The 25,309-nt window shown below is 38.8% G+C and overlaps 2 protein-coding genes, 1 long non-coding RNA gene and 1 other non-coding gene across 4 annotated transcripts; 2 read left to right on the forward strand and 2 right to left on the reverse strand.

Annotated features, from left to right (window-relative positions):
* Positions 1-646: 646 nt before the first annotated feature.
* Positions 647-8,243, forward strand: LOC148735251 (uncharacterized). Its single transcript, XM_088751544.1, has 3 exons — positions 647-854; positions 2,381-6,863; positions 6,963-8,243. Exons 2-3 carry the CDS (start codon positions 6,753-6,755, stop codon positions 8,025-8,027), a joined length of 1,176 nt encoding a protein of 391 aa, XP_088607670.1. The 5' UTR covers positions 647-854; positions 2,381-6,752; the 3' UTR covers positions 8,028-8,243.
* Positions 8,244-10,585: 2,342 nt separating this feature from the next.
* LOC111327192 (uncharacterized) lies at positions 10,586-14,093 on the reverse strand. Its single transcript, XR_015998249.1, has 3 exons — positions 13,862-14,093; positions 12,105-13,755; positions 10,586-11,631 (listed from the first exon to the last, which is right to left on the reverse strand). It is a non-coding gene; the product is annotated as an uncharacterized LOC111327192 (transcript).
* A 175-nt stretch (positions 14,094-14,268) lies between these two features.
* Positions 14,269-15,980, reverse strand: LOC148735252 (uncharacterized). Its single transcript, XM_088752910.1, has 2 exons — positions 15,950-15,980; positions 14,269-14,971 (listed from the first exon to the last, which is right to left on the reverse strand). Exons 1-2 carry the CDS (start codon positions 15,978-15,980, stop codon positions 14,328-14,330), a joined length of 675 nt encoding a protein of 224 aa, XP_088609036.1. The 3' UTR covers positions 14,269-14,327.
* A 252-nt stretch (positions 15,981-16,232) lies between these two features.
* LOC148735253 (uncharacterized) lies at positions 16,233-18,826 on the forward strand. Its single transcript, XR_015998251.1, has 2 exons — positions 16,233-17,232; positions 18,788-18,826. It is a non-coding gene; the product is annotated as an uncharacterized LOC148735253 (long non-coding RNA).
* Positions 18,827-25,309: the final 6,483 nt, after the last annotated feature.

Below are 25,309 nucleotides of genomic sequence, written 5' to 3' on the forward strand. Positions count from 1 at the left end.
AAAATAGATTGGAAACAGGAATATAATGCTTCGTTGTTGATCAATGTCCATCTTTTAAAGTCCGATTTTAGTCTTTCTGAAGTAACTTCTAAATGTCGTTAGAACATCTTAGGCATTCTCGGAAGTGTCACTTGAGCCTCTTTTTATTTTTAGAGACTTTAATCAAGTTAAGTGTTTTTTGTTTTGCCTCTTTTATGTTCCTAGTATTCTTTTTCCCTAGGCAAATGTTGTCATTTTTCCAATTCTTCAGCGAGTTGTCTTTGGGAAGCTGGCCTCCAAATATAGTAAAAGCAGCTTGGAAGCTTTAAAGTGAGAGACATTTTTTGTTAACAGAAAATGATGATTTTTGCGCGTCGTACCTCATCTCTCTACAAAGCTTTGTGACATACGCCAGATAATAGCACAATAAAGATTCGCTTTAAATACGCGTACTGTTTCGTCGATATCGCTTTTAAAATGTTTTTTCGCTTTTTTCCGTTTTCTTTATTTACTAACTAATGCATGTTGATCTACTTATCTCAGGAAAGGCCTAAAGAATATTCTTGCTTTACTTCCTTTACTTGGTGTCACGTATTTGTTTGGATTCATACAGTTCAATGAAGCTTTGCGTTATCTCTTCATTGTGCTCAACTCAACCCAGGTAAGCTATGGAGATCCTGATTATGAATGGGTGTCTGTTTCTTAACTTATTAATCCTATCATGGAAAATTGTGATCGATTTATTAAGAATTAAATCATGTTTGATATTAAGTGGGGAAAATGTACAGAGATAAATTGCTTTCTAATCGATATTCCTTTGAATTTTTCCTTGGGGAGTCGTGTTTTGTGTCTTTCACTGCATACTTGATGATCAGGTACATTGAGATTATTGACAAAAAACTGCTTGATAAAGGCTTGAATGCGCAAAACGCAGTCCTAGTCCATAGATCATTTGATTTAGTGTTAAATGATGCATGATGATGTTGTTTGGTATTTCCACATTTTTTCCATAATACTCTTTGTTCGTCCCCCCCCCCCCCCCCCCATCCCTAAACTGTACGTGACCACATTTTTTTTTTATTTTACCTCGGAGAAAGTTATCATTCAAAGCTTTGAAGGGGGTATGTCTAATGTTTCAATGCATTTCAAGAGGGGCCTAGGGACCTCTGTTGTAGAGGCTGACGTTTAATTAGGTGAAGACACCACGCACCTTTTAGGAGACTACATTTATGTCATGAAACAGAAAACAGCAAGTGCAATTTTGCATTGTAATAGGGAAGGAGGAAAAGGAGAAGAAAGAGGAGAAAGGGAAAAAGGGTCTTGCAGAAGGCAGCATGGTCGAGTGGTCAGCGTGTCGGACTTGCAATCCGCCGCTCCCGGGTTCAAGTCCCGCCCTGGCCACTACTTTGATTTGTTTCACGATAGCCCCGAGTTACAAATCCTCGGCCATGCTTCTAATATAGCCAACTGGTTTGCCTTCGGCCAGTTGGGATTCTTAACAACGTTATTTTCAATTTGAATCATTTGTTTAAGTTGTTTCGTGGAAAACCTGTAAACTAGCTTCTAGCTAAGTGTTTCTCCACGTTAAACTGTTTATTATTGTCATTATTATTATTATTATTATTATTATTATTATTATTATTGTTGTTGTTGCAGATGTACCATATATGATTGTTTAAGATCACAAATTGTTTAAAAAAATGAACCATAAGATTAATCGTCAGGTTACAGTTTCAAGTTCTCATTGCAAACAATAATTGAAATGCAATATAGCCCTATTCTTGCTGAAGTGAGGCCCAGGGGGTCTTGCAGCTGCAGCGCAACCTTTCTCTTCATGGAGCAGCTTCTTTTAGTTTTAATTCATCATTCCTAACTCAGTCATAAAAAGTCAAATTTAGAGACTCGTCAGATCCTTTCATGTTCTTAGTCACTGGTATCTTACTGTGTGAGGAGCTAATTGCATTTTACAACTGTTTTTCACAAGGTGCGAGAAGCCATTCGCAAGCTTTCTACGAAACAGTCACTGGGTTCGAAAACGGAAACATCGATAGCTATGACTTCTGATGGCAGAATGAGAACGGGCAGGAAGTCGCAGGGCGACGAAGAGAAGGGCTGCGGTAACAAAATTTTGATTTTTGTAAAATTTGCCTAAATGCGTTGACAGAAGTAAAATAAGTCAATAGGCTTATTAACTTGGGGCTTTTGCTTTCTTTCAATGATCTGACTCTGTATTGTTCAGTTCAATAAACGATTAAATGCCCGCCTACACCGACCGAATAAATACTCAAGAACAACATCTTTTAAAAGAAGAACATCTATTTTGTGAATTTCAGACAAGCTGATTGTACACACCTTTTACAGACATCCTACATGATAATGACCATTTTTAATTCGTCAACAGAGGTCGTCCTGGATGAGCGGGTGAAAGAAGAGGCAATTTAACAAGTACAATTACTTATTGATCAACCTTGAGAGTGAAGTGTGTAAACTGCATAACAACTTGAATGCTAACACCCATCCGTGCCGTCATGCTGCGGATAAAGCTGTGTTGCTTTGTTTATGATTCACCAGGAGGGTCTCAATGGGGTTAATCGTTAGCCGTAAACCTGCAAAAAAGTTTAGCTCTCAGGCGTAAAAACTGGCATATTGTAACCAATAGTCACAAATAAAGTTGATCGTAAAATGTTTTCCTATCTACGACGCGTCGTTTAGAAAGTGTCCAAAACTTAGATCGTTACAAGTCTTGTCTTGTGGCCGACAGAAATTACTTAATATCAGCCGAAGAACAGCACGATCTCAAATCGTCCAGGTTGCCTGAGTCTTGTGGTAAAAGCAAGCGGATAACTGTGTTTTAAAACACCGAAAAATAGTCATTAAGTTTTCTTAATGATTTAAACTAATTTGTAACATCTCTATTAACTGTTACAGGAAGATATTAACCGGTAGTCGTAAAATGCATCACCCCACTGAGACCCTCCACTAAGGGCTAGAATAATCAAACAACGAAAGTGAGAAGTAGTATCGCTTTGTAACTTTGCAATGCTTTCATAGAAAACTGGGAATGAAGATTAAATGAAGCTTTCTTGTTTTGCTAATGATTTTATTAACTTTAATGGTGGCTCAAGAAGTATCGACATGTCATCTTTAGGGATTTAGGTCAAGTTGATAATCTACCTCGAAGCCTGCGTAAATAAGACCAGCGATATGTAGTTTAATGGTGGCGAATCGGAAGTCAGTTGAATCGTTATCATGTTTAGTCATGTTCGGGGTTAGATAAAGGAAGCATGGAAAGTATGGGTTATTTAAACCGATAGGAAATGCTTAACATATTCAGTGCATGTACCAACAATGCTGCGCCGATTGTAAAAAGTAAGGCTGAACTCTAATAGTCTTAAGTTCCAGTTGTTAAACAAGGACCCTGACTATAAAAGGGATAGCTCCTCCCCCGTCTTGTAACGCAATCTTTGCTTCCATGGCTAATCGAAGATGGCTGACTAATGGAAGGTGATGGGGGATAAAGAGATTTGTACACGAAGACCGATATCCTTGTCTTGTTTCAATTGATTTCCACTTGAAAATGTTTTTATTGACGATTAAAAAGGGACGAATGGAGAAATACTGATCTTCATTTGCAAAACTAAAAAAATTAGGCTATCGCAATTTGAATTTCGCGCTCCTAACGGCTCCTCCTATCGCGAGATGGTCGTACTGGCCCTCTGACTCCCCTCCGTTTGCCTCAACTTCTTGAGCCGTCGATATCATTGACTAGAGGATCTCAGTAGTGTGACATGCTCAGAGAGAGTGGTTTTTATGTACATATATGTACATTTGTGTACATGTAAGTAAATGTGTGTACGTGTATGTTGCGACATAATTCATCTTCCACTTCGAATTGATCCATTTTACGGTTGCTACGGTCGCGCACTAACTAGTCTTTAGCTTTAAAATTGCATTTTATTTTGCCATGGCGGATTTTCCATCAAAAAAAGCCAAAATAGCAGTGCGAGGTCTACGAGTCCGAGTCTACGAGTCCATTTATACACTGGAGCTGGCGGTCGAGCCCGGAATGGAAGAGCGATTGGAAAGCGTGAAGACAAGAATTCAGCGGTTGAAGGAACACCTTCATTTAGCGAGTCGAACACCGATGGCAAATGTTATTTTGATGGAACGACTCTTAGACTTATTCGAATGGTCTGAACAAAGAGGTATGGTAAGTGAAAGTCACTCCTCTTTGTTTACATCTTGCTCGTTCGCTCAGGCTTCTCATCTCGCCAGCGACGCGGCCACCCAAACCGACATAAATGGGTCCAATTTTTTTATCGCACGTTTTGAGTTATGGGGAGAAAAAGCCTCAAAAAAGGAAAAAAAAATAGAGCGAAGTTCGAGAATAGGTCCCTTTGAAAGGAACATAGTTTTCTAAGTATTTTGACACGGCACTATGTAGGATATTTTTTGCCTGAACATTTTAGACGCGCGTTGCAACGAGAAGCCTATTTCACTAGCTACTTATGAAAAAGTCGAGGTTTTCAATAGTTCTTGAGGCCCGTTCAGGCAATATAGCCGATGATAGTTTGTTTTCCATCGGATTTCAGTCAACCAGACATGTTTCCAATCCGTGACCGAAATTATTTTATATGAGCACCCAGGGGATTCGTATTTCAACACCACATATTCCGTTGGAGAAACTGCGCGCGATTCAAATAAAAATTCTATCCAACGTGATCTCTTGTTTAATTGCAGAGGAGTTCTTGTATAAGTGTCACATGAAATCCCGTAGACAAAACGTCGAAGAAACTAACCACTTCATTACAACAAGACAAAACCGGTATGAGAAGAGGATTTTTGTGAAAGATAATAAAGGTCATAAAAGCTAGTCCTCACCGCTAGCCCTCTGACCGTTTGCCTTCCTTACAGAAATGACATCGCAAGCGGGTGTACATTCCGTGGAGCCAACTGAGTGGAGCCGATCATCTCTTCTTTGCCGTAAACGAAAATGGCAAAATTCGTAGAAGTTTGAGATATGTACTGGCTGCAAGTGACCTTTCGGTTACAATAGTTTTGCCGATATCGCACGGTCACGGACTGGTTGATGTCGACAGTTCGGTGTCAGGGGTGAAATGACTGACGGCTTGCCCAGGGCAAGTGTCCTTTTATAGTCAGGGTCCTTGTTTAAAGTTGATGATCATTGGATTAGTAAAATCTGTCTTAAATGCTGAGCAACAACAGTGGACTGTTCTCTACATTTAAATATATATCTCTTATATAGCTTCACTTTGAAATCACACCTGTTCCTTGCAATCTCATTGGCTCTTATTGGTGGGGTTTGTCGACGAATCTCACCATTTTTTTGCTATAAATCGCGTCTCTTTCCTAGCCAATACCATATCTTTACTTAAACGCAATAACCAATCAGATTTAAAGGTTTGTTTAAAGTAACCAGTCAAATGGCAGGAAATGAAAGGCAACTGTTTACCAACCAGCTCATTATTAGATCAATAAATTATTTGTACCGAGTTAATGATCCTGTATTTGAGTGATTAAATTTTGCGATTTCAAAATGGATGCAAAAAAGTGGTAATTTAACTTATGCAATTTTGGTGTGAAATCATACTGTGATTTGAAATCAAAGTTAAGCTGTACACTCGATTGATTTTGAAATGACGCGTACGATTTCAGATCAAATTGTACTCCAATCAGATCAGCTGCCTTTATACCTCCCGGTATATTAACGCAAATGAAGGCGTATTTCCTCGTAATGAACAGCAAAAGGTGTAGTTTTCAGTTTTAGGAAAAAGTTTGTTAGGAAATGATTGAAACTACTATGAAAATCTAGTTTAACGGGCCTATGCCTAAATTGACCTGAATAATTGATAAAAACGCCATGGGTTGTCTCGGCACATAAAATCTCCCCAAAACTAATTTCACATTTGATTAGATTTCGCCTAGTCGTTAAACTATCTCTGAAATCAGTTGACGCAAACTTTGAATCACTTTTTGAAAGTAAAATATCACAAAAATACAAAAAAACTAGAAAACCTTAACTCGGCAACTTACAGAGACGGAAAGTTATTATTTAGTACCTTGATTTTTATGTTACGTAACATGGAAAAATTATTCTGTCTACATGGTCAAGTCATTTAGTTTAAAGAAAAAGAAAGTGTAGATCAATTACATCATTGATTATTAAACTGGAGACACTCAAAATTTGATTTCTAATCGCTACTTAGAATTTTGAAATTTACATAGATTCATAAGGTTGAAGATCGTAAAGTGCCATAGCAGTAACAAAAAAGCCATTTTTATTATAAATTTTGTCCCGAAAAGATTAAATAAAAGTCAATTCTTGCAAACAATGATTAATGAATGTTAAAGTAATCCTTCTTCTTAATATCCTGCTCTTGACGATATTGCAGTCCTCATAGGAGCCTAAACGTCAAACCTGTGAAAGGGATTTGGCATGCAACATTGATAAATGAGACAAGAAATATAAGGGATAGAAACCGACGTTTCGGTGCATCTTGCGCCACTATCAAGGTTACGCAGTCAGTGATAAAATGCGGTTTGTGAAGAGGCTAAGTTGAAGCGAATTTGCATAAAAGAGTGCCAAGCTAATAACATGAATATTTAAGCACGAAGAGAATCCGACTGTAGCATAGTTAATTGAGGAAACTGGTTATGAAGCTCGGCGAAGAACAAAGGAGAGAACAAAGGCGCCTGAGTTTATGTTGCTTTAGCCCGTCACGTGACATTGACCGTGCACATTCCAAAACAACATGGCGGACGTGAACGATCTCTTTTTATTCGGAGACGATTTCGATGCCATTATTGATATACTAGAGGCTGAAGAAGTTGTGCAAGAGCAATTTAGTGAAGCAGTAAATGAGGTAAGATATAACAGTGTTTGATAATTCTTTATAAGGGCAACTTTGGACTTATAAAGCGGGTCAGTTCTAATCTCGAAATATATGTGCTTTCGTGAATAGGTCCAAAACAGCCGACTAATCTGCGACCTTTGCAAGAAAACGTACAAGAGCAAGGAAGGTCTGAAAAGGCACACATCCCTAAAGCACCAAGAAGACTCTGCGAGACAGGATGAAGAAAAAAGCGAGACTTTTACGGCTGAAATCTTGGCAAATATGGTCGACGAAGTGAAGCTCAAACTCGCTGATAACAAGGTTTTCCCAAAAGGCTTAAGGGACGAGCTTAGATCGTATGTTTTTGTAAAACTTGGGGAACAAACATTGGAATTCTGTGAACTCCGAAAGACGTATGAAGGTTTAGTTAAAAATGGAGATGCTGAAAAGTTCTACACAAAGTTCTACTCAGCTGTGCCACTGAATGCCATGAAGTATTTCGAGGGATTGTCACGAAATGCAGCTACACTGCTATCTACCAAAGTTGCTGATCGTATGTTATCATACAGTAAAGAGAAGGCTGCAACGAGTACTCCTAATTTAGAAGCTACAAATGTTCCATTATTAGAGCAAGAAATGGCTGGGCTGCAATACCTTGGAGGTTATGTGCTTCATAAGTTACATAACAAGCATGTCAATTCAAAGATCTCTAAATCAGCAGAAAGTGAACAAGCGATTTCTTTACTGAAGGCTGGGAAATGTAAAGATGAGGCTGAAAATGTTAAAGACAGTCAGAAATTCATTAACTGTTTGAATCGTGGGGGTTTGTGGAGTATCACAAAAAGTGCTCAAACAATATTTTTAAGAACAGAAAACTATTTTAGGGCTGCCACAGCAAAGTCTGGCTTACAGAGTATTGACATCAACAGTATCATAATGAAGTCTATTAATGATGTTGCAACAGTTTCAGCATACAACACATTGGTGTCTGATTCTGAACTGGTCATCTGTAAGAATGTTGGCAAGGACGTATTACAAAATATTGTTAGCTTATTTGTGAGAGTACGTTCCTTTTCTTTTGCCAAAGATGTGATACAGAAACATAAAATGAAAGCAAAGCAAGTTAAGGCTAAAGCACTTCGCAAGGAAATCACGAGAGCCACTAACGATTGTGGAAAAGAAAGACAACCTTAGATCAGTTTTAAAATTTTTGAATAATATTGAATTGTTAAAGTTGCTGTTATCTTACACAGCATGTGTTGAATGTAAATACCCTATCATGATGTATAACATAGTCAATAACTATGGACTGATCAAGCACCAAAATAATTTAATATGACAAACACAGGTTTCAAGCTTTGGATATTTTATTCTGAATCTTCAATAATATATATATATATTTAACAGTTATTACTGCTACCATATAATGCAACTGGCATGCTTGTTTCTTTAACAATTACAAAGAGGCATGACCATTCAAGTTAAACAAACCACTGAATACTGCAAAGACTTTACTAGAAAAAGACTTTACTATCAATCCTATTTTAGTAGCAACCTAAATAATATGAAAAAAACTTGGGAGGGGATTAACACTTTAATTAATAAGCACAAAAAGACTAAGCTCGTATCGTCGCTCCAGCTTCCAGACAACCGGGGTACAACACAAAACCAATCAGAAATAGCTAATGCACTGAATTATCATTTCGCATCTGTCGGACCTAAACTTGCAAATAGCATACCATTATCCACCAGGGACTTTAAGGATTACCTAGGGAATTCAAATTACACCAATTCTTTCTTCTTTGACGCTGTCACTTCTACTGAAATTGAAATGGAAATTTTGAGTACTCAATCAAAAAAAGCCTACGGACTTTATTCATGTCCAGTTCGTCTTTTGAAGTCCGCACGTCAAGCTTTATCTCATACCCTAGCTGAACTAATGAACATGTCCATTTCAACTGGTATCTATCCCCACAAATTAAAGCATGCTGTAGTAATTCCAATTTATAAAGCGGATGATGAAACTGACCCAAACAATTATCGCCCAATATCGTTACTGTCCGTGTTTAATCGAATATTCGAAAAACTAATGTACAAACGCCTAAAATCTTTTATAAATAAAAATGATATATTTTTCACATCGCAATATGGATTTAGAGAGAACTGCTCAACTCAACATGCAATTCTGGATATTCTAAATACAATTCAAAACAACATTGATAAAAAATTATATTCCTGTGGCATTTTCATTGACTTGAAAAAGGCCTTCGACACAGTTGATCATTCGATTTTGTTGCATAAATTACACCATTATGGAATTAGAGGATTGATTAATGACTGGTTCTCATCATACTTGTCTGTCAGGATGCAATCAACCCAAATCGGTTCTATTGTCTCTAGCAAAGAGAGAATAGTGTGTGGAGTCCCTCAAGGTTCTATACTTGGTCCGCTTCTTTTCTTAATTTATGTCAATGACATGCATCGTTCCTCTAAAAAGTTTGACTTTTACCTATTTGCTGATGATACCAATTTACTATATGCAGAAAAAGATCTAAAGAAACTTGAAGTTGTCGTCAATGAAGAGATATTAAAGTTGTGTGAATGGCTGAATTCAAATAAATTATCTCTTAACGTATCCAAATCTAATTTCGTTATTTTTCATCCTTATCAACACAAACTATACCGAGAAGTAAACCTTAAAATACTTGATAATAACTCGGAGCAATTGGTATCTCTTGAACGTAAGACATATGTTAAATACCTAGGTGTTCTCATTGACGGTAATCTCTCCTGGAAGCATCATATTAACTACATTTCCACGAAAATAAGCAAAGGTATCGGTATTGTTGCAAGGCTAAGACACTTGGTACCGCTCACTACTCTTATAAACATTTACCGCTCGCTCATTGAACCGTATATTTCCTATGGCCTCGTTGCTTGGGGCCAAGCCGCCAATACTCATCTAAACAAAATCGTCATTTTACAAAAGCGGGTTCTTCGTCTAATGCACTTTTCCGATTATACATCTCACAGTGCTCCTCTTTTTAGTCGTTCGGGAATTCTACCGATAAAAATGCTTTACTTCAAATTGGTTGCCTCTCTGTTACATGACATCAAAAATCGCTGTGCTCCTCTCAATATTTCTGAACTTTTTACTCACTCTGAACAGGTTCATTCCTACTCTACTCGTTTCTCAGTAGCTGGAAGCTTTTATATAAAACAGGCGAGAACAAATCATCAGTTGTTTTCCTTTTCTAGAGTTGGTGCGAAAATATGGAATGGCATCCCCCCTGAAATTCGTAAGCTAAAGAAAGCACCTTTTAAACGTGAGCTAACTCACTTGCTTTTGAAAATTCTTGAAATTGAGGAGATGAATGTTGACTTGCGCTACCTTGACCTTTCTAGCTTATATTTGTATTTCAACTGATTAGCTTTCTCTTTGACCTGTTAAAAACTCCCTTGTGTGACTGGCTCAGTTAAAACCTTTAACATGATTTTACTACTATTATTTATTATTTATTTTTATTTGCTCATTTATTTATTTATTTCATTGTTGCGTGTGTGTGTGCGTGCGTGTGTGTGTGTGTGTGTGAGCCTATACAGTGTCTGTTTAGGTAGCCCGCCTAGAATAGCTTTGCTAACTGCGGGCTACAAAAGCCTTTGTTTCTTGTTTCAATTAAGACTGAATGCTAATGCAAGTATGAAAATGCAATATTTTTGAGGCAAAATTATTGTTTCAGGCTTAATAATATACCTGCAAAAATGTCTGCATGCTAATTGGCTTAGAGCATGTCAAATAATCCCAAACAGTGCAGAAAGTTGAAATTGAGTGAAATAAGCACTCGTAAATTTTTCAAAGTCTACAAATTGCACTCGCTCGTGCAATTTTGTTAGTTAAAAGTTTACTTGCGCGTAGTTATTCAAAATTGCACTCAAAATCATGCGATTACCTATACATATTTATATATTTGTAAAGCATTTTGTGTCAATAGTAATGATATCTTGCATGGTTTTAGAAAAACTACATAATTACTGTTTACCCCTTTTGGGTAGAGGGTCATTAGAAATGTTATCCCATGCTCTGTTCTTATCTTTTCGACCGCGTGTATTCCCAGACTGGCATGAAATTGCTCGCTGCATCCTGATTGTGTTATCATTGTAGCCAAACATTCTGATATCAGGATTGTCACTCCTTCTGCCCAGCTTTCTTTGGTTGCCAAAATACTCCTCTGCAGGATCCTGGCAGAACCTTTCAGTTAGCACAAAGTCCATGCCTTCGTTCAACAGAAACCTTGTTGCTTCAACAACTGAATGGGTGGTTATCTTAAGGCCTTCGTGCGTCTGCCATGATAAGAACATCCTGCTTCTTGCATTCTGTGTGAAGTTCCCCGGTCTGTCTTTTGTGCTCTCCTTCCAGGCACTTAGATAATCAAGGAAATCTCCCTCAAGCCACAGAAATCTTGGGTCATCAATGGATGTGTATGGTGCAAGGAGTGGCTTTCTCTTTCTCAGATGCTCGGTAGTACTGCGAACATTAAGGCAATCGAAGAATTGATCCATCATCTTACACAATCTTGCAGTCGCCGCTGTATCAGGGGTGCTGTAGGCCGTCATCACTGCTGCCACTGTTGCGCTTAGAACCTGAGCAGCCAAATTGACTCGCATGCAAGAGTAGGAGCTGAGTTTGATGTGCTCGTAGGTGATCTTGGGTAAAAGCTTCAACCCATTCTCTGCATCTTGGTAGTACAGTTGTGCTATGTGCTGCCATAAAACATATAGGCCATCATTCCACATATACCTGGGGAAACCAAATAAATAGCAATCAGTCAAAAAGTGACAAAAATTATTTTATATCTTACAAAATAATATATGCTTTAATAAAAATAAAATAATAAATATAAAAAATAGAGTAGAAAAATATATGTGAAGAAAATTTAATTTAATTTTCGGACTCATCTTTTTCAGAGCATCTGAGAATTTTTAGTGTTATATATACAGTCAAACCCCTATTAAGCGGCCACCCCCTGTTAAGCGGCCAGTTATCAAAGTCCCAAATTTGTTGTCAGTATAATACTGTAAATGAAACCCCTATTAAGCGGCCAACCCTATTAAGCAGCCACTTGACAGGTCCCCGAAGGTGGCCGCTTAATAGGGGTTCGACTGTATTTTCATTCAAATTCAAATGTAGCTGGAATGGAATGTTGGCACATTAATAACAATGGATGACATCAGCATGAACAGCCCTTTAAGTCATGATATTATTATAATTACCTAGAACATTTTCCAGAACCAGAATGGTGTAGACAATTTCTTGTGGTCTTCATGAGATGAGGAGCATCTGAGAAGAAATAGATGTATATGTGCGGAGCATACAAGTTGGTCGTACGGTAGCAAACATCTTTCCCAGCATTGCCATCCAGATCTTCATGCATTCTATAGAACCTTCTGTTAGGAGATGCGCCATCAGAAGTTGTGCCAATCACCCACAGGTTACATGTCATCTCCAGTATGCCTACAGCTTCCCAGAAGAGTGGCATCAACTGGTCAGCTGTAACACCATTAGTAGCAAAGTATGCAAGGTTGAACTTCAACTGTGTGCAGACCCCTCTGATGAGGAAAGCCAGAGCATGTGTTGCAAGCTCATCAACTTTCTTTAACAATCCAAAGTTAACATCTGGGTCGCCAAGGTCAACATAACCGATGAGTTCTCCTGTAACTTTGTCGAACACTAGATTGGACATGACCTTCATTTCGTCAAATAAAACAACATACCGCTGAACATCAAAGTAGGAGTCTGTCTGGCCTTTCAGCTCCTCGATCACATTCTCATTAAATCCCCTTGTAGGTCTGATACAGTTGCGGTAGTCCTTGAGGGTACGCTGGCTCGGTAGAACGAGGATTTTACTTCTGCGTAGTTCTTCGTAGCAGGATGGCGACTTTGCAGCAAGAGATAAACAGTAGCGGATTATCATCGGATGATACCTCACACCAGTAGGGCTGCTCGAAAACAATTTCTTCTGTTGTTGCCAAAAGAGATTCATAAAAGGAGTAACATCTGATTTCCCAAGAATAGTGGCAAAATCATCACTCAACTCAGGGTCAACCTCTACACTTGATTTAGTAAGTTCAGTTCTCATTTCGTCCAGTTGCCGTTCAAGATCTGCACATCTTAGCCTCTGATTCTGCAGGGTCAGTTTAATACGCTCTGGTGCAGTTTTCGACACTGGAGCCTTCATGTGTGCAGGTTCTGCTAGCTTTCGTTACTTTGCTTTCTTTGATAGGTCACTAGCATGGAGATATTGCGAACAGCTGCTGCAATACTGCTCATCAGCATGACACAGAACAGAACAACCACGAGACCTCCAGTATTGCTTGCTTGGAAACGAATCCAAGTTGTTGTCTTCTCTGTCAATGGACAAGGGATCCACAACCCTGGGAATTATATGGGGCAACACATTTCCAGTAAATACATTCGTCTCTACTCCAGGGCAAATCAAACAACGTTCCACATGTTTCACAAGGTCCGATGCTGTAATGTTGTTTATGGACCTAAAGTTTTTAGTGTAAAGTTCATGGTCTTCAGGTAGTAGCCATCCGTAAACAAGAATAGTAAAACCGAGGCTGTCATCGATTACTATTTCGAGCTCTGGAATCTGTAACGAAGGCAGAATTTTCTTTAAGACAATCCTGTCCTCGAGTTCTTGTTGAGTCCACTCACTGAGAGTTTTGAGGGACTTGACACGTTTACACAGGTCTCTAAAATTCTTGTAGTATCTGGAACAACTAGTAGTCTCCTCGACAGTCACTACAACTTTTGGCGGCCTTCGAGTCGTCTTGTCCGTTTCGTGGCTTCTCTTTGGCATGTTCCGAACAGGTAGAGCCCCAAACATTGGTTTCTTCTTTGTCATTTTCGCCGTTTGAACTGGAAAAGTAAGAAAGATCATTAGAATGAAGCCCAAAAGAACAACAAGCTACCCCACTATGTTGTCATGTTACGATCAGCTTGTTTATCATTTGGCATTACTTACATATCTCTATGTCCTCAGGAGCGAAGTGCTTCTCGCATGTATAAACTCTGTCACCATCAATCTGTTTCTGGAAATCGCTATCAACTTCACGAGTCTTCTTTATCTCATTTAGCCACTCCAGTCTCCACTTCTTGTACTCGTCGTTTCTCGGGAAAGGCAGCTTCCAAATCCCGATTACTTTCGTCCTTCTACACGAGCCACAGCCGAAAACCGCACAGTTATCGCCAGGCATTTCGCAATACACAAACACAAACTACTTCTCTAACAGTTCAACACCTGTGTGACCAATAAATCTTTTCCAATACGCTCTAAATTAACTTTAAGCTTTCACCGTTCGAGAACACGCGCACAGGCAAGCGACGCCATCTTGAAAATGTGTGCACAGTCATTGTCACGTGACCTTTAAAAACGTAAACAAAGACATAGTCCTTTGTTCTTCGCCGAGCTTCATAACCAGTCCCCTCAATTAACTATGGACTGTAGGTACATTCCATGCTGGTTTAAGATCTTGAATACACTGCATTTCATTAACAAGGCAGTCAAATTTGTTCGTGCATTTCATGATTACATTGAAGCGTGCTAAGAAATTGTTCGGAACAGCAGTGTTATAGTCTTTGGAATAATGCCTGTAAATAGATGACGTCTTTTGACGGTAACCCTCAACGCGCGTGTGAAGGTGGCCTTTTGTGTACCCGACGTAACCTGCATCGCACAGGTCACACTTGAATAGATAAGCAACGCGTTGCTGGGTCATGATGTTAGGCTTGGGTTCACGCAGGCTTAGATCTTGTTTAAGCTTGCGGCTAAGAAACATGGGTTGAATGGTCTTTTGCACCTTGCTGCTAAGATCTCTCAGCTGTCGGTTGATAGACACTGCAGCATCCTGATTTTTATAGAGGATTACTAACCGGATGGCGTCATCCGTATGCTCTTTAGGCTGGTCCAATGCGACTGTCGAGGTGATAAACCTGTTGATGACACCAAGAAAAACAATGACTTTCCCTTCTTTAACTACATGGATAATATATTTCAGTGCATACACATTTTTTTTTCCGGGGTGACTTAACAAAACACGAGTGGCATTTTGCTGTTTGTTAATGTTTTTTTCAACTCAAGAAGATTTTGTATTCAGACTAGCTACCTTTGAATCAGCGTACGAAGATAGCCCAAAACTCTCCTGGAGTGAGGGACACTTGTTTCTGTTAAATCATTTGGGTTAAATGCCAGCGAAATAAAAATTACTCTGCAATGGGAAACCGAACTCAAGTTTGAACGCTTTTTTCCTCGTCAAATCCACGGTTTGGATAGCGTGCTTCACATTTCCGTCACATAGCCTGATTTCAACCAATTAAAACGCTTATCGATATGCTCACAATTATCTACATGGCTGACAAGTCAAGAGCTGAAATTTAGCAAGATAGTCGATCTTCGGTGGCGTTTGGCTTATTGGGGACTTTAAGAAACCACTACAGCAACGCCAAGGAAGACTTCGATTAAAAATGAATTTCTACTCTTAGTTAGAATTTAAAAAATGGCTGCAGGAGCTTACTGTCAGTCATACAGCGCCACAGCTCAACTTCAGCGTGACGTATAAAGTAGCCGTTGAGTTCCAAATGGAAATCAAAATAATTTTCCGTCGCGGTTTCGGTTCGCAGGCGACGCAAATTTTGGCGATTTCACGTTGTTGTTTTGTATAGGACGGCTAAGAAATGTACAAAGTTTCAAAACGCACGTGCTGAGCTATTGTTCTGCCAATTAGATCTCTTGTTTTTCCACGTCCTCGTTGCCGTCGCCGTCGTGGTTTCTTAAGGTCCCTATTAGGGAACTTAAGAAACGACGACGAAAGGAAGACGACGACGCTTTACATCCGAGAAAGACTGGACCGAGGATTTGGTTTTCGGAGGGAAAATTTTAAGGTTAAGCGGACGGTCTTGCGGGAAGACGACGGCATCTTAAGTCTTTTTGAATTTTGTGTGGCTATGGCGTTCAAAGACTTACGAAATTCGCTTATAATATGCTACGACGATGGTTTCATTGACGACGGACGAAGAATTTGTTCTTCTTTACGACTTTTATTCTTCGAAAGACCTTGATTTTCCTTAAGATGTTTACGCACCATTTGACCTCAACGAAGCTGAATGTCAAAGAATCAAACAAATAATAAAAGAAATAGGTGCTAATTTGGTGCAAAAGTTTCTCAGGAAAGTTTCTCGAAGTACACGGCTGTCTCAGTAGCTTACGTTTTCTCGGATTCTTCTGCCAGGCACTAGGTAGCCATGTAAACACTGCTCGCCAAATGCGCCCCTGTAAAATGAGCAAAAACTTCAAAATTCAATCTGAAACGATCTATTCGACATAAAAGCGATGTAATATTCAAGGAGAAATAGTCCATCAAAAACTGCAAAATTTCTGGGTGGCAAAAGCGCTAATGCGCTCATACATTCTATGTAAAATTTTGAGTTTTTAAACCCGTGTTGCACAAAACGTATTCAATGCATCAGGCTCGTATTCATTGGCCGATTTAATCGTACTTTGACCTTTCGATGTTCAGAACCGATTTATTTTTAGTTCCATCAGAAACTGAATTGCTTATGCTAATGAGGCAAATATTGTAAACAAGGATTCCTCTATTAACAAGAGGTTCTCTGAAAATACGTTTTGAAACGCCGGTATTTAAGACTTCCACTCTATCCCAGTACTGACCGGTGCCTTCTTCTATTTACAACATATTCAATAGATACGCACGACAGCTTTGAAAACAGCTTGACAAATTTGAAATTTATGAATCGGATCATTAATAAAACTAGGTTTGCGAACGAAATCCAAGATCTGAAAGTTATCTGTGGATAATTGGCTTTTATTCTCAAAGCGGCGTTATAATACAGTTTTCCACCATGTCTTTTCATGACGAAACCACCAAAACTACGTTACTTCATAGTCTGACGAATGAACTTGTTGATGAATGATAAATGCAAAATTTGTCGGGTCAGACACACTGTTTACGTAACAGTGTCAAAATGAAATTAATAACTTGAGTAGCAGCCTTAATGGGCGGATGTCTTGCTTGCATAACGAGAACGTTTACAGCGGTGTAATTATTTAAATATGTACAAAACTTTGAGTTCATCCATCGTGGCAGCTTGAAGACAACGATGGCAAAGTCTCTGTTACTTTTCATTGCACTCCAGGTATGTTCCTCGCTAGTGCCTCACAGAAATGTCTTTAACAATGTAGAATTTTTACAGCAAATATGGATGATGGCCACAAGATAATCTTTTAAATTCTCTAACAGGTTAACCGAGACATTTTTAAGTCTCTCTTAATTCACTTTTAACAGGAATTCGTCTTTGTTGCTGAAAGCTTCGAAAATCGTAAGTACTTATATGTTTCCGTTTTCATTTGTGATTAGTTTTTGCGCGTGCGTTATTGAGCTCTGCTGATACAATGGGATGGGAAACCTGTTAGAAGGGTTGCTACTTCGCCAATTTTAATCTGGGAACGGAAGTTGTCGCATCGGTGTAACACATTAGTGAAGCAACTTGTAAGATTAATCATGCTGTTATGAAACTCAAAACAAAGTTTTCCCTAAAACGTTGTATCATCGGTGCTAAAAAAAAGGGCCTAAAAAATAGATTCTTGAGAAATTTCCACCAGGTCCGTGTTTATGACTTTTCGCTGTTATCCCTTTGCCGAAAATCTACTTCAACTAAGCGAAAAATAGAGAAGAATAAAAAGCAGATTACGGAATCGTTTGAATGACCAAGTCAGTGATGATCGTAAACTTTATTCTCCTTTGGATGAGCGGAAGTCTTTAAGAGACTTTATCGCAGACTCTAAATGTTCAACTGCAATGTGGCAATAGTTTGTAATCCTATCCACCAGAAACCGATTTTTCTTCATATGACGTTGTAAAGGAAAAGTTCCGAAGAAAGGCGGATTATAATTATTTGTGTTAATAGACGGCCAATGCTCCGACAGAAATGGTTTTCCCATCTGTTTTTTTTCGATTCCTTGTTTGTGGATGATTGTGCTCTGTCCGTTGACAAGAGGAATGGTTTTCCCATCTGAATTGTTGATTCCATATTTACCAAACTCTTGCCTTAAAGCCGATAACTTCGCGTTCAAGAACACTTTTTATTTTACAAAACAAGTCATCAGTAAAACGACTAATTGCCTTTCTGCTAGACTGGCATTTAACCATATTGCTAATTCTACCCACTATGACATCTCGTCTGATGAAAACTCGTTTCGATTAACTTGTTCACAAAACTACAGGTTACCTGTCAATAATTATCTGTCAAGAATGCCGAATATTTTTTTATCATCATTTGCCCTCGATGTCATAGGGACCTCAATAGTGACAGCCCAGACCACTCAACACGTTTTTAATTTGACAAGTTTTCCCGTTTTTGTGATGGTGCTCAAGAAGTTAACGCTTAAACTTTAGGGATAATCTCCGGAAACAGTGTTCGGTGTCAAAAAATCCAGCAGTCTCAAAGTCAGGCTAATTCGTATTTCCTGCTATGTCTTATTTGAGGCCGATTCTCCAGGCTTTTACCAGTTTATCTTTTGTAGCCCCAAATGCAATGATGACTCACAAATGCTCCCTGATATATATTTCTTGCAATCATGCTCTAAATATCTTGGATAAGCAACAAAGATAGGAGATCAGAAGTTGTTTTGCACGAGGCTCGTAAATTTCGATTATTTTCAAATTTGATGACGATTATGTTCCAATGTTTAGATGGCACATATGCATTTAAAATGCAAGTTTGAATTTAAAGTGTCCTTATCCTAAGGCTACCCACCCAACGGAGTAGACGAAACAAATTATTGTTTGTGGCCCTCGCTTACTTTGTAGCTATTCAACAAAGATAGCTCTCGGTTAGTAGACAATCTTTCACGGTAGCGGTTTTTTTTTTTCAGGATCGGAGCCGCAAAACACTGCAAGTACCCGCGTTTAAACATACCGAGAATAAAGAAAACAATTTTTCGTAAATCTAGTCAGCAATTCTCCGAAATCATCGCTTAGCCATGATAAAAGACTAGTGATGATGTCACTTAAGAACTGTTGGTACCATTCCTGCTTAACAGAGGTTTCCTGTCCAGTCAGAGATTTGATGCCTTGCCACCATTTCTTGGGGTTAGTTTCAGCCAGATAGTCCACTTTGGGGTTATAATAAGAGCGGTTCGCTGTTTTAATAGCGCCAGGGACTCTATTCCGTCATAGCCTATAGACTGGCGAATCTTTCTCATATGTAATAAATGCTTCTTGTCACTTGTTAATCAAAGATTTCAATTTTCATCCCAGGTTTATCATATACCTAGGTTTTTACTGTTTTCCATGGAAAAAAGATTTCAATAGCTGAGCGAAGTTCCTAAGAGAATACTTCAAACTTAGAAACACATGAGGTAGCATTGTAAACTTGGGTCCAATCCTTAGTTGCAATCCAGGATCCAAACTCTCTCCATTTGCTCGCGCGGTACTGCCTTCTGTGAACTTTTTATACAGAATCATGTCAAGGTGGAAGTTTAACAGTTGAGCACACTAGGACGGTGTAGTGTTCCGATGAGCCAAGCTTCGGTATCCTCTGAGGATCGAAGGTGTGGGGTCTATCAGTGAAAAATCATTCAAGTATCCCAGAGTCTCTTGTGTTGAATTGAACTTGCTACTTCAGGTGATTAGGTCTAGAAATAGAGTCAGAGCGCAAGCCGGTTGAAGCCGGTTTTCCTCTGTACGTTTCGACAGATACGTATCCATATTCTTTTGCATATAATCACGAAGAGTAACCTATTCCTCTTCACCGTTAGCGGTTGAATGATAAACAACTGCCAGAATAATTATGCAAATTTTTTGCGGGGGTGATTGCGATCTTAATTGTACCCAGATAGACTCCAATTTCTCTTGTTCCATTTCTACTAATCGCTTACTCGGAATTTCCTCCTTGCTGTATACGCAGCAGCCACCGGATTAGTATTTCTCCTCATTTCTCAATGATAACAAGAATCTAGGTGGCGAGACAGCCGAATCCGGTATCAGCTGCGAAAGCAACTTCTCAGTTATGAAAATGACATGTTTTGTTGCGAATGGCGACTTGATGCAATTCGTCTACCTTGTTCGATAAATTGCGAATGTTTGTAGCTAAAATAGAAGGGACTCTGTAAGACTTTGCGTGCAGGACTCTCTTCATGTAGGACTGATCTCTGCCACGCGAGACTGTCGCAGAGAGGACTCGGTTGGTGATTCGCATTTTAATTTGTTCCTCCATTGAGATGGTAACTCAATGAACTCAACAGAATATATCCACGCCGGTTAACATACAGATAAAGGCAAAAAGGTTGTCCCATTCGCAAACTGTAAACAACAACTATTATAGTCCAACCTCGTGGTTACCAACTTGTGACTCCGTTTCAATATATACACGAACATAGCTCGGGTGTTTCTTATGAATTACGATGATTGTGAAATACAGATGAATAAAAGGGGTAAGTTTCTAAAGAAACTGTGGCGCGTGGGTAGGGGTAGCAAGGTAATTTGGTTTTATCAACTGGGTTGATACTGTGAATTGACCTCCGTAAAGGATTTCGAAGCTGACGTTTCGAGCGTTAGCCCTTCGTCAGCGGAGCGTTTGCCGAAGGCTAACGGCCAAAACGTCAGCTTTGAAACCCTTTACGGTGACCAAATCACATTATCAACTCCCGTATGATGCACGATCCTCGCAGTAGATAGCGCTATTTAAGCAATAGCGAAAATCAGACCTGAAAAAAATCAGGCCTGATTTTTTTCAGGTCTGATTTTCGCTATTGCTTAAATAGCGCTATCTACTGCGAGGATCGTGCATCATACGTATCTAATACCGCAGTTCAAAATATATGAACTTCATATATTTCATTGTATCTGATATCAACTCAGTTGATAAAACCAAATTATCAATTACAGACTGATTCTCCACGTTCCAGTGTTAGTAGAAGAATGAACGTGTCATAAGCATGTTCATGAAAACTCGAAGCTAACTCGAGCATCGACGATTACGTTTTACTAGAGATTTTGGGCGAGGAGAAAATCGCACCATGTTTTGTAAGGCATACCATTTCCTGCAGTTCGAAATGAGTAGAAAGCTTGAAGATATAGGATGACGACCAAACAATGCTGTTCGCAGCAGAAATAAGTCCATGAAACCAGCGAGTTTGTTTGTACCATATCTTTGACGGGTTCTTACATGACAATATTGTCAAAATCAAATACCGCGACAAACTCACTTGTAAACATGAACCTCGCTGACTCAACCTCAATAGCGATTTTGCACAGCAGCCATGTTGGATGGCAGGAACAATAGATTATTTTACCAATGGGAAAAAAATTCTTTCTTATGCAAAATATTTTCATTGATCCTGCCATCCAACATGGCTGCTGTGCAAAACCTCTACTTCATCTTAATCTTCGGAAAGGCCACGAATTCAAATCCCATGGTAAAACCATTCACGCATCTTCAACATAGGAACGAATCTCTCAAACGAACAACCTAAGAGTGAATGATGGAAGCTTGCTCGTAATTTCGCCGCTGGCTATTATCTAAAAACTTTCTAGGCAAAATGCTTCTTTTCCTTTTACCCACGACTGAATTAAATAACGAAACGAAAGTATCAAAAGAGATTTCTTAAGACATTAAACTGTAAAAGCGAACGATAAAATCCAACGTCAATTGACCTAAAATTTAGCCGTCAACCGTCAGTAGGGCTCATTTTTAACCGTCAACCGTCAACATTACCCCCCCCCCCCTTCCATTGAGACCCTCTTGATTGACTAACAGATTAGGGCGGTCAGCCACCATTTTATGCTGTCGGTGGCGGCTGGCATTGCTGCTGGAATGCTTCCCAACAGAACGTTCTCCGAAAAAATTTTTAAACCGCGGTTAATTTAAAACTTTGTCCAAACTCCAACCGTTGTTTTTTCACTGAAAAAGTTGTTTTTTAAATGTTCTTTAAATTCAAACAATAGGTTCTACAGCCTTGTAACAGCTTGACAATTTTGAATGCTTTTTGCCACGGGTCATGGATGGTTTTTTTTATTTTACGCATTACTGATCCATCCAGGTTTGCAAGAGAGATCCAATATCTAAGAAAAATTTGGTTGAGTAATTTGTATTTAATATTAAAGCAGCTTTGCAATAAATTTTCCAATGTATCTTCCCAACTGTCAACAGTATTTTACTTGATCTCTGATCTGCCAGCTGAGATTTTGAATGATTGACATATGCAAAACGATATCAAACTCAAATTAGTCGCTAAAGTAGCAGCCCTCACGGGACCAATTTTTATCTGCATAATGAAAAAAGCCGACAGAAGTGTAATCGTTTAAATATGTACAAAACTTTGGGTTCATCTGAAGTGGCACCTGGAAGAAAACGATGACAAAGTTTTTGTTACTCTTCATCGCACTTAAGGTATGTTCTTCGCGAGCCCTTTAAGGAAACGTCTTCAACAAAGTAGAGTTGTTAAGGCAAACATGGATGATGGTCAGTGAATGATCTTTAAACATTCTAAGAGGTTAGTCGACGCATTATTAAGTCTCAATTCATTTTTAACAGGAATTCATCCTTGTTGCTGAAAGTCTCGTAAATCGTAAGTGCTCATTTGTTTCGCTTTTAATTTGTGAAAATTGTTATGCGTGTGCCTTATCATATTGAGCTTATGACCGAATGCATTTCTAAGATATGAAACCTGATTGGGGAAGAATTTCCTCGCCAATTTTAATCAATGCATGGACGTTGTCGTATCTATATAACACAATAATAAAAAGAACTCGTGAGATTCATCATGCTGTTATTAATCGGAAAAGAGAGATCATTCTAAAACGTTCTATCAGAGCTAAAAACAGGCCTAAAAGTGAAAAACGAGTTTTGAAGAATTTCCTCCAGTTCCGTTTTTTGACTTTTCGTTCAGTTATCATCCCTTCGCGGAAAATAGATTTCATTTAAGCGGAAAATGGAGAACGAAGAAGGGTAGATTACGGAACCGTTTGACGAAGTCAGTAACGATCGTGAACTTAATTCTTCGAATAAGGGAAGTCTTTAATTGTCTTAATCACTTGTTTCGTAATATCAACGCAGACTCTATAGGTTAAACAGGAACGCGGCAAAATTTTGTAATCCTTTCCACCAGAAACTGTTTTTTTTTCTTTGTACTACATGATAAAAAAGAGGCCGGAGGAAAGCGGATTTTTTAAATTGCGGTAAAAAGATGACCAGTGCTCTGTCTGTTCACAAGAGATATGGTTTTCTCATCTGAATTTGTGGACACATATTAATCAAACTCTTCCCTTGGAGCTGATAAATTCACGTACAAGGACACTTTTTATTTTACTAAAAACAAGTCATCAGTAATTACCACTTGCGACATCTCATCTCATCTCATATATAAAGACTCATTTTTTAGGGCTCGACAAGTTAGCAAGTTAGCATCTCTGGCATAATTTGTGGTGTTATCTCCACAAATAGAGCCAAAGTTCCGGCTTTCTCAAAGTAAAATCGGGCCAATTCGAATTTATCCCCCCCCGCCCCCCTCCCCCACCATGCAATGATTACTTTAACTCTGCCATGGAATCATGTATCGCTGACATTAGTCGGTGGATGCAAACGGACAAGTTAAAACTGAATGCGGATAAGACAGAATGTCTTCTGATTGGAACGCGACGGTTCGAAACTTAGGAATCTGGTTTGATTCGAAGATGAGTATGCTTAGTCATATTAAAAGAACTTGCTCATCCGCATTCTATCATCTTTACAACATATGTAGAATTAGGAAATATCTAAGTCGTTTAGTTACCGAAACAGTAGTTCATGCTTTTATAACCAGTAGAATAAATTATTGTAACAGTCCACCATATGGCCTCCCGAATTTACATATCATGAAACTCCAACGGGTACAGAATGCCGCAGCTCGGTTGGTCACCAAAATACCAAAATACCAAAATACCAAAATACCAAAATACCTCCATGTTACGCCATTACTTTTCCACCTTCATTGGCTCCCGATTAGTTACCGTATAAAGTTTAAGATTCTCCTTTTGACATTTAACTCTTCATATGGTCTAGCCTCTAACTATTTGACTGATTTAATTATCATCAAAAAGCGATCCAGGTAGTCTCTTAGGTCAAACGAGTCTTTATTACTCGAATTATCAAGCACCAGGACCCGTCCAACCCTTGGTGATCGTGCCTTCCAATCAGCTGCACCTCTTCTTTGGAATGCATTACCTTCGACAATTCGTAACATAAAGACATTGGACACATTGAAGACTGCTATCAAAACTCATTTTTTTAATCTAGCTTTCAAATAGATTTTTATTTTTACTCATGTTTCTTATTCACTTAGCTAGGCTATTGTTCTCTTTGAGTGCAGAGACTCGTAGGTTCCAATAGGTTCTTCTATCTTAGTTACTTTTGCCATAATTTTATCTTATTGTGAAGCACGACTGAATATATTCATATAGAGGTCTGCGCTATATAAATGTAAATTATTATTATTATTATTATTATTATTATTATTAAAGTTCTCCAGCAATCATGCCTAGAACATCTTGGACAGGCCACAACGATTAGAGACTAGAGGTTGTTTCATAGATGTCGACCACAAATAGATCAGTTTCTAATTTGAGAACACCGATTATGTTGAAATCTTTTGATGCCATATTGAAAATTTAAGTTTGATTTTAAAGTGTCCTCCAGTAGGTTATTCCTTTTTCGCTGTATACGCGAGCGGAATTGAAGAAGGAAATCGTTGTTTGTGACCGGCTTTTTGGCTTTGTAACTATTCAAAAAAAATAGTTTTAGTGGACGACTTATCCAGCAGTAGTGAAAAGTGTTTTTTTTCCAGAACCGGAGCCGCAAAACATTGGAAGGACGGTCTTTCGTAAGTTTATTCAGCAATTCTCCGAAATCATGACTTGGCCATAGTAAAAGATCTTCACCTGAACTAGCTTGTTCGAGCAGGATACCATTCGAAGGTAGCTTGACTCCGACTGAGAAAGCCGAATATCGAAGTTCTATGAATAGTAGATATTGTTTAAGAAAAAAAGCAGAATGTGCGTTACTATGTGAAAACAGGATTTTGCCTTCACAAATAAACGGATGGACGGGGAAATTTCAATAAAATTCCTCTGCGAAAAGGTTTCCCTGGGGCCGGGATCTATTACGGCTGTTGACTTTCCTTGAGACAATGACTAACAACAGTAAGGTTGGTTCCAACGTAGATTTATTCTGCAAACGCTACTGAACTGACGTGGTCCTAATTTGGCCTGACCTGGCTTTACCAGAACTGGCTACATGGCTGAGTTTCTCCTGGCCAGAACTGGGTCGAACAAAGACAGCTTTTCAAAACAGCTCTATTTAAGCCTAATGTACAAAGGATTAGGTAATGCTATGAATTATCTAAAGAATCACGCAATCT

This window comes from Stylophora pistillata, chromosome 3, assembly GCF_964205215.1.
Source record: "Stylophora pistillata chromosome 3, jaStyPist1.2, whole genome shotgun sequence".
Lineage (NCBI taxonomy): Eukaryota > Metazoa > Cnidaria > Anthozoa > Scleractinia > Pocilloporidae > Stylophora > Stylophora pistillata.

Excerpts from the sequence above, each read along its gene's own strand:
- LOC148735251 (XM_088751544.1), top strand. The coding sequence starts at position 6,753 with ATGGCGGACGTGAACGATCTCTTTTTATTCGGAGACGATTTCGATGCC. Across the intron at positions 6,864-6,962 it reads TTAGTGAAGCAGTAAATGAG|GTCCAAAACAGCCGACTAAT; the intron begins GTAAGATATAAC and ends TTTCGTGAATAG.
- LOC148735252 (XM_088752910.1), bottom strand. The coding sequence starts at position 15,980 with ATGGTGCGTAAACATCTTAAGGAAAATCAAG. Across the intron at positions 14,972-15,949 it reads ACATCTTAAGGAAAATCAAG|TTGAAAAAAACATTAACAAA; the intron begins GTCTTTCGAAGA and ends AATCTTCTTGAG.